General features: G+C 40.3%; 2 protein-coding genes across 3 annotated transcripts; one reads left to right on the top strand and one right to left on the bottom strand.

Annotated features, from left to right (window-relative positions):
- Positions 1–4,240: 4,240 nt before the first annotated feature.
- On the top strand, positions 4,241–5,388 carry LOC106337096 (protein SREK1IP1). Its single transcript, XM_013776128.1, has 5 exons — positions 4,241–4,382; positions 4,459–4,526; positions 4,643–4,788; positions 4,856–4,991; positions 5,088–5,388. Exons 1-5 carry the CDS (start codon positions 4,241–4,243, stop codon positions 5,211–5,213), a joined length of 618 nt encoding a protein of 205 aa, XP_013631582.1. The 3' UTR covers positions 5,214–5,388.
- Positions 5,389–5,439: 51 nt separating this feature from the next.
- LOC106337094 (cytochrome P450 704C1-like) lies at positions 5,440–7,806 on the bottom strand. 2 transcript variants are annotated; one of them, XM_013776126.1, is made up of 5 exons: positions 7,217–7,806; positions 6,734–7,018; positions 6,083–6,496; positions 5,868–5,993; positions 5,440–5,757 (listed from the first exon to the last, which is right to left on the bottom strand). In XM_013776126.1, the coding sequence occupies exons 1-5, from the start codon at positions 7,736–7,738 to the stop codon at positions 5,569–5,571; spliced, it is 1,536 nt and encodes a 511-aa protein (XP_013631580.1). In that variant the 5' UTR covers positions 7,739–7,806; the 3' UTR covers positions 5,440–5,568. The 2 variants fall into 2 exon arrangements, with proteins under 2 accessions (XP_013631580.1, XP_013631581.1); XM_013776127.1 differs by having other exon boundaries at positions 5,868–6,060; positions 6,150–6,496.
- Positions 7,807–8,843: the final 1,037 nt, after the last annotated feature.

Raw genomic sequence — 8,843 nt, 5'->3', positions numbered from 1 at the left:
CTTGGTACCATAAGTTGAGCACCACCCTCAATGGAAGAGGCTTTGTAAAGTCAGAAGCTGATCACACCCTCTTCACATTAACTAGTAAGCAAGGTATTATGGTCATCTTAGTCTATGTGGATGACATTATCATCACTGGTAGCAACAAGGAAGGTATTTTGTCAACTAAAACATTTCTTAAAAATGCCTTTGATATCAAAGATTTAGGAGAGTTGAAGTATTTTCTTGGGATTGAGATCCGCCGCTCTAAAGAGGGGTTATTCTTATCTCAAAGGAAGTACACACTTGATATTTTAAATGAGGCAGGAAACCTTGGGAGTAAAAATGCCAAGACTCCATTAGAAGAAAGATACAAGGTGCTGAGAGAGGGGGAGTATGAGTCTACACCATTTGGAGATATCAAGAAGTATAGAAGAATAGTGGGCAAGCTCATCTATCTAATCATCACCAGACTAGATGTGTGCTTTGCTGTGAATCAAGTGAGCCAACACATGGGAGCTCCTAAGGTGCATCATTGGAATATGGTGGAGAGTACCTAAGAGAGGCGCCTGGCCAAGGAGTATGGATGGCATGTAACAAGAGTACTGAAGTTGTTGGGTATTGTGATGTTGATTAGACTGGAGACAGAGTTGATAGGAGATCAACTACAGGCTACTGCACCTTCATTGGAGGAAACCTGGTCACATGGAAGAGCAAGAAGCAGAATGTGGTGTCTTGTTCAAGTGCTGAAGCAGAGTATAGAGCAATGAGAAAGCTTACTAGTGAGCTCATTTGGATCAGAAACTTACTAAAAGATTTGGGCATAGAGACAACAACACCAATCACAATGCACGGTGACAATCAGGTGGCCATACATATAGCATCAAACTCAGTGTTTCATGAGAGGACAAAACACATTGAAGTTGACTGTCACAAGGTGAGACAAGTTGTGGAGCAGAAGATCATTTTACCTTCCTATACTAGAAGTGAAGATCAGTTAGCTGATATCTTCACCAAGGCAGCAAACACTAAAGTCTGTGAGTTCATTCATCCAAAATTGGGACTCATAGACCTCTCATGTCACTGATATCTCCTTCATGAAGTGTTCTACTATTTTTCCTTGACTTGGGTTTTCTCCCAAAGGGTTTTACCTAGTTGGGATTTTAATGAGGGAATACTTCATGGCTTCCAAGCTTGACTTGTTCCATATGATCAAGCTTAAGGGGGAGTGTTGACATGAAGCAGAAGTAAGCTACAAGACTTGAGAAGTAAGCTGCAAGACTTGAGAAGAAAGCTGCCAGACTTGAGAAGTAAGTTGCCAGACTTAAGAATTAAGCTAGAGACTTATAAGGTTTTATAAGGATTTATAAGGCTTTATAAGGATTACTATACTGGAGTATTTTATTTGAAGAAAAGAAGAAGAGAGAACCAGACCGTTGAAGATATTTAAAAACAATGAATATTTTATTGTATTGTGTACTGAGGCAACTTGCCTTTAAATACTTGTATCCAGATCTACAATTAGATTAAGGAAACTATTTTCTCCTTCTCTCTCTTACATTTTGAAATCTACATTTCCCTTATACTTTCTCTTTCTCTCATGTTCTTCATTCCCCAGAAATGAACTCTCAATAATTCTCTCATTCTAACAAATAATGGCGTTTTGCGGTTGGTTTTACTATATTCTTTTTATTCATAAACATTGTTTTTCATGAACCAAATCATTTAACAAATTGCAAAGAAGTGAAGTAGAAGGAATTGTTGTAGTGTTTCTGCAGTGGTAAAGAACATGAAAAGTTATTAGAGAATACAAACTTTTGAATCTGATTATGCAGTGTGTGTCTACAGTTTCATACTCCTACTTGATCAATGACTCAGTACATGGCCTAGTAAACCCTAAACGGAGAATAAGACAGGGAGACCCACTCTCCCTGTACCTATTCATTCTCTGTGGTCAAGTTCTATCTGGACTATGTCAAAAGACTGAAAGAGACGATGCTTTACAAGGGATCAAAGTCGCAAGGGGCAGTCCAAGGGTTAATCATCTGCTCTTTGTAGATGACACCATGTTTTTCTGCCAAACATCCCAAACCAGTTGCAACAAGCTGAAAAACATCCTTGAAAGGTATGAGAAAGCATCGGGGCAGAAGATAAATGTCAATAAATCCTCCATCACCTTCTCATCGAAAACACCACCTGAAACAAAAAGATATGTCAAAGAAGCTCTAGGGATTGATAAAGAAGGAGGGTCAGGAAAGTACTTGGGGCTACCTGAACACTTCGGGAGAAGGAAGAAGGACCTGTTCACGGCCATAGTGGATCGCATCAAACAACAAGCTTCAAGTCGATCAACGAGACATCTCTCCAGAGCTGGAAAGCTAACTCTTTTAAAGGCGGTTCTGACAGCAACCCCCACATACACTATGTCTTGCTTTGAGCTACCTGTCAGTTTGTGCAAAAGAATTCAATCAATTCTAACTAGATTTTGGTGAGATTCTTCGGATGGTACAAGAAGAATGTGTTGGGTAGCATGGGACAAGCTAACTAAACCAAAAGCCAGAGGAGGGCTAGCACTTAGAGACATAGAGCTGTTTAACCAAGCTCTTCTAGCTAAACAGGCTTGGCGACTGCTTACGAATCCGGAATGTCTCCTAGCAAGGGTTCTACTAGGCAAATACTGCCATAAGAATTCATTCTTAGAGGTTTAACTACCGGCAGTGTGTTCTCACGGGTGGAGGAGTATACTACATGGCAGGGATCTTCTTAGAGGAAGAGTAAGTAAAGCTATTGGGAATGGGGTCAACACTAAAATCTGGAAAGATTCTTGGTTTTCTCTAGACTCAGAGTTGAAACCATATGGACCCATACAAGAACACGCTTTAGACCTAACAGTGGCGGATCTCCTCACGACAGACATGAAGTGGAACAAGAAGAGAGTAGAAGAACTTTTACCTCAGGTGGCTACAGAAATTCAGCTCATGCATCCTGGCCACACAAACACAGAGGACATCTTTATATGGCGAACGCTACAGTCTGGTACTTACACCACAAGTCGGGCTACTATGCAGCTTCTACAAAGAATTTAACACCTCTTGATGCTACCACGGAGACATTTGAGTGGAACAAAGATGTGTGGTCTGCAAAATGCTCACCGAAAATGAAACTCTTCTTGTGGTCAGTAGTCCAAGAAGCCATACCGCTGGGGGAGCAACTGCAAAAACGTGGAATTAACTCAGATGTGAGGTGTATCAAATGCAAAGGTAGTTAAACTGTGATGCACACCTTTTTCTCTTGCCCTTTTGCCCAAGAAGTCTGGAAGTTAATCCCCCTGAGACAAGTAGTTCACTTAGCTACTAGTAGAATTCAGGACCACAGTATGTCTTCCTCCAACAGGTGTCCCGACGATCATCCTCCCTTGGGTCCTTTGGGCACTTTGGTCTACTCGCAACTTGCATGTTTTTGAGAATCGGCTTCTATCACCTATGGAAACAGCGACAAAAGCGCTTAGTCTAGCAAGAGAATGGAACAAAGCACAACAACAGGTTCAATCTGTGAACAAAGTGGTACCTGCAGCAAAAAGATCGAAAGGAAACACCATTGAAAGCGGCGCCTTTATGATATGCAGAGCTGGTGCGGCTTATGATAAGAGATCAAAAAGGGCTGGAATCGCTTGGATTTTCTCGAACAGGAATGGGAATCATCTCAATCAGTGGTCTTCTACTCTCGAATCGATCACCTCACCGCTAGTAGCAGAAGCAATTGTCCTCCGATCTGGCCTCCTCTCTGCAGTGGAACTTGAGCACCAAAAACTCAAAGCTTTCTCTGACAACCTAACGCTCATCAGAGCCATCAACAACAACAAGTAAGTAAAAGAGATCTTTGGTATTGTTAAGATATCCAAAGGATCTCTTCTACTTTTGTCGAGATATCATTCTCTCATCTTCCCCGATCGCTTAATATGGAAGCGGATTGTCTAGCTAAACTTTCTCTGCTTTCTTCCCGTGTATCAGACCCATTATTGGGCTAAAATACTTGGGTCTGAGGCTTTTTATTTCTAATTAATGAGCAAGTGTTACAAAAGAAAAAAAAGAATACAAACTTTTGATGTTATATTCGGTGGTTTTTCTTTCCATTTCGACTGTTAATCCATATACACATCGGAGAAATATTATTGGGCTAAAGAGATGGGGCTAGGCCCAATTTGGTCTCCTTTGATAAAACAAGCAGGGCTTGCCTCCCTCTCGAATTCGTTAGAGAAAGAATGGGAGGGAAAGGAGAGAAAAACTACCTAGCTGCTCACGGCGGACCGGCGAGACTACCTCCGCCGCGTGATCGTTCGGAGCAAGATGCACTTCCTTCCAAGCTCCGTGTTCTCATGAACTACACCTCTCCCTCTCCCCACGGTAACATAACTTCGCCACTATGTGTTCGTGAATTTCTCTATATGACTGCTTCTTCTTCTACATCCTCTTCCTTCAGATTCTACTAAACAAGTTGTCGAGAAGAAAGAAAATAATACTAAAGCTAGAGTAGATGCTGCTGCCAAGGTATATAGTCTTTTACGATAATTTAAAAGTATGAAAACTTTATGTGATGTAATCAGAATGTCAAGCTTGTGAGTGAAGAAAGAAATGGTGACGGCTACACAAACTCTTCTGATCAGGAGAATGATGCACTGTTGAACAATGGAGATGAAAAGATGAAGAAGCTAAAGAGAAAAAGAAAGAGGAATCAAGTAAAAGACCTTCGTTTCGAACAGGAGCTTGCGGAGTTGGATGGTCGGTCTAAAAGGAAAGAACGCAAGAAGAAGTAAGTTTAGTAGTGGCCACTTCGTGTAAGTTTTGTTTGAGTTTGATGACGTGATACTTTGATGCAGGTATTGGGAGGCTAAGAAGCAGAAAAAGAGTCAAGGAAAGACTGAAGATACACTCAGAGAAAACTTCCCGAAGCATGAAGAGATCAGGTTTGGTGATGTGGTGCAAGCTCCACCAAAACTGGCTCTTGTTCCAAAGGTATATAGTCTCACTATATTTCTAAATTTAAGAAAGTCTCAGGAACATAGCTTCTGTTTTAAGGTTCAAATGGTTGTGTATATATTTATCTGACAGGCACGAAAGACTCCTATGAGTGCTTCAAAGGAGAGGCAGCGATTAGAGGCCATTGAAGCTTATAGATCTCGAAATGGATGGACCTCAAGACCAGGTGATCAGATTCCTTCTGTGGCCATGCAATAAGATGCGCCATGAACTCAGTTTTGTAGTGTGAGTGTGACTCCTCTGTTTTTTGTTTTGTTCTAGCTGGCTGTCAACTTATAGATCACAATGTTCCGCTCTTTAGATTGTAATCTTACTGGAAACATTATGACAGTTGAGTTAACCAGAGTACTCTTTCAATATATATAAGCAGATTATTTAGTTTAAAGGAATTTTTTTTGGTGTTTGTTGCCATCTTTCTTGAGGATCTATCACAAATTTTCATTAATGCTTGGCTTAACTTTCACACCTTATGAGAATTTTAGGCAGCATAACGTTTTTGGGTAAAGTACATGAAGCAGGGACTATAAAAGTGTGTCAAGTGTTCTAGTGAAAATCAAGTACTTGTCCTTGGGATTGCATGGAGATGGAGTCCTCCTTCTATATGAAGCGTAAGCATCCTCTTGTAAGACACGTTTCTTTTCTCATCAGCCATTTTGAAGCGAAAGAAGTGAAGAAGCGCCATTGATACTATCTTCATTTGCCTGTATGCAAAATCCTTGCCAAGACAGATCCTTGGACCAGCCTACATACACACACAGTCAAAAGAAACAAAAACATCTCAAGGTATTAGAAAAGAGAAATGTCTTCACTCTTTAACCACATCTTCGAGAGAGAGAGAGGGTGTGTACAAACATGAAAGCTTATGAATTTGAATGGTGACTCTGGCTGAAACACGCCATCCTTAAGCCATCTCTCTGGCTTGAACTCCTCAGCATCTTGCCCCCAAATATAACTCATCCTTCCCATTGCATAGGATATGTAGTAGACATTATCCCCTCTCTTCACTCTATATCCATCTGGAAGTACGTCATCATTCTCTGCACACCTCGTGTCCACAGGGACAGCATGTAGTAGACATTATCCCCTCTCTTCACTCTATATCCATCTGGAAGTACGTCATCATTCTCTGCACACCTCGTGTCCACAGGGACAGCAGGGTAAAGCCTCAAGGTCTCAGACAAGGCTGCATGGAGATACTGCATCTGATCAAGAGCCTCTTCATCTATACTTTCAACGAAACCAGTCACATCGGTTGTTCTCTCATGACTTGATGTCACGTCTCTAATCTCCTGTACGATCTTCTCCTGAACGAGTGGGTTATTGCAGAGCATGTACAAGAACCAAGAGAGAGACGCAGCGGTTGTGTCCTTCCCAGCAATCATAAAGCTCAAGATTATATCCCTCAGGTACTTATCATTCATCTTCTCCGGATCTTTCTCACTCTCCACTAGAAATCTAGATAATATATCCTCTCTAACAGCCTAAGTACAAAGCCAAAACAATTTAGTTAACATTCAATAAATAAAAAAGAGGGTGAAACATAAGAGAAGGACCGGTCATGGGCAAAGCCGAATGAAACTTTGGTCTTAGGCCTCCAATTTTTTTTGTAAAAAACTACATACACATAGGCAAGTTTTTTCAAAAAGCCCCCAAATTTATTTTTGTAAGAAAGTTAGTTGAAATCTTTAATAAATGGCTCTGCTTAAGAGAGAACTCACAGTGTTCTGTTTCTTGGCAAGCTCTTTCCTTTTAGTGGTAATGAGTCTATAAACAAACTTATCTATAGTAGCAACGCTCTTCTTGAGTCTAGCTTGTGATCCAATGTTGAGAAACCGTTTCAGCTTCCAAAGCGGATCGATGAATCTTAAACTAGTTGCATCGTTACCTTCATCAAAAGCTTCCATGAACCCTTCCCCTTCTTTGCTAAACCCATCCAAACACTTTAACTCCACACCAAACCCAACTTTGAAGATCGAGTCCAGTGTACATCTCATCAACATATCCTAAACCAACAAAACAAAAGTACCCTTTTGAGAAAGTTTCCAAATTTATTAAAACAGAGTCTGATCAAACCCAAAACAAAAAGTTACCCTTTTGAGAAAGTTTCCAAATTTATTAAAACAGAGTCTGATCAAACCCAAAACAAAACAAAACAGAGTTGAGAACATTGCAAGTTTCAAAATTTATAAAACCAAACTTACCTGAGCATCAAAAGAGTTTCCAGAGAGACCAAACTCAGTTACAAAACCGACAACCTTACACGCATTCGTCCTAAAAACAGAGCAGCTAAAGTCTCTCAAAACTCTAGCGGAGAACTCAAAGCTAGCGAGCTTCCTCTGCTGCTTCCACTTCTCTCCATCAACAGCGAAGATACCGTGTCCCAGAAGATCACCGAGATTCTCGCGGCTGTTCTGTCCTTTGGTGTAGTTATCGAACCTCGTCTTGAGCACATGCTCCACGTTGCGAGGATCAGCGGTTAGTATCTCGCTCTTCCCTAGACCCAAGAACCTAAAAGTCGGCTTATTTCTCGCGATCTCCGTCTCGTAGTCGTATAAGTCGTCGCGGTGGAAGAAGAGGTCGAAGATGGTGGCGTGTACTGGAGCATACTCCTTGTTGTTTATGGATTTTCCGGCGAAGATTTTGAGTGTTAGGTAGATTGTGAAAGATAGAACGATGAAGATTGTTGTTGCTACTATGATCGCTATGCTCGCCAAAATCTCCATTTTTTGAGATTTTCTCTGTTTTTAGTCTTTCTGTTGAGAAGTCAACCGCAGTAGGTAGAAAACAAATGTCACGGCGCCATGATGAAGATGATCTAATTAGGCCGAATATTAAGGCCCATTATAAACAAATGTCACCTAGTTAGAGGGTTTATATTAACATATGAATAGATGATATTCAACTTTTGGGTTTTCTTCGTGGTGTTCCAAAAAAGAAGAAGAGAGTTTTCTTCTTTTCCAGTTGATTCACTCGATGTCATTAATTTTTAATTTACTGAATTTTTTTGTTTGATATGATTCCTCTGTTTAAGAAATAGGCCTAAAATTAAGAATCATATTAAAATGTAGGCAGTAAAAAAACCGAAACCGAAAAACCGAACCGAATTATCCGGAAACAAGATCTAGATCGAAACCCACAAATACACGATGGTTCCTATATTTTTATATATGATTAACCGAACCGAAAACCGAACATGTACTCAAATATCCGAAAAAACAAATTTCAACTTTCTAATATAGGGCCGTGTTCGAAAACGCGGCTCAGGCGGCCGAGTACGCGGCGGAAAGACGCTATCCGGTGAGTAGCCGCGGCGATTTTGGTATATTCGGCCAAAAACTCGGAGCTCCACCTTTTTTGAATTTTCAGTGTTCAAAATCGAATGTTTAGTGATTGATCTATCATAAGTGATTGAAAGCTACGTGAATAGCAAAGAAGAACAATGATAATCAATGAAAAATGACATTAACGCTGAAAATTAGGTCTGAAATTCGCAGGTTAAAAAGGTAAAAGACGGGGGTAAATTGGTAATTTCCAACTCATTAAACAAAAAACGATTTAAAGCAAAAAAATCAAAAGATGGGCTTCGAACCCACGTTGGGAACTTTTAATACATATGGGTATACCACTGTACCAACTAAGATTTACGTTTATGTTGTAATTATTTAATATATGTGCATATATGTAAATAAAATAATAGAAAACTAATCTCCGATTAATCGTCGATTAATCTCCGATTAATTGATTCGGCGCTAGGCCCAGATCAACCGCACGCGTAGCGCCTAGCAAAATTTTGAACATGGATATAGGATAGTAAATTGTACTCTCTTA

The sequence above is a fragment of the Brassica oleracea genome, chromosome C4 (genome assembly GCF_000695525.1).
Source record: "Brassica oleracea var. oleracea cultivar TO1000 chromosome C4, BOL, whole genome shotgun sequence".
Lineage (NCBI taxonomy): Eukaryota > Viridiplantae > Streptophyta > Magnoliopsida > Brassicales > Brassicaceae > Brassica > Brassica oleracea.
This window is presented reverse-complemented; position numbering and strand designations above follow the sequence as displayed.

Bases quoted from the DNA above. Each gene is read 5' to 3' on its own strand.
- LOC106337094 (XM_013776126.1), bottom strand. From the start codon at position 7,738: ATGGAGATTTTGGCGAGCATAGCGATCATAGTAGCAACAACAATCTTC. The intron at 7,019-7,216 runs GTAAGTTTGGTT...TTGTTGGTTTAG, and splicing joins GAAACTCTTTTGATGCTCAG to GATATGTTGATGAGATGTAC. The intron at 5,758-5,867 runs GTTTGTACACAC...GTGTGTATGTAG, and splicing joins TCAAATTCATAAGCTTTCAT to GCTGGTCCAAGGATCTGTCT.
- LOC106337096 (XM_013776128.1), top strand. From the start codon at position 4,241: ATGGGAGGGAAAGGAGAGAAAAACTACCTAGCTGCTCACGGCGGACCG. The intron at 4,527-4,642 runs GTATATAGTCTT...TCTTCTGATCAG, and splicing joins GAGTAGATGCTGCTGCCAAG to GAGAATGATGCACTGTTGAA. The intron at 4,789-4,855 runs GTAAGTTTAGTA...ACTTTGATGCAG, and splicing joins AGGAAAGAACGCAAGAAGAA to GTATTGGGAGGCTAAGAAGC.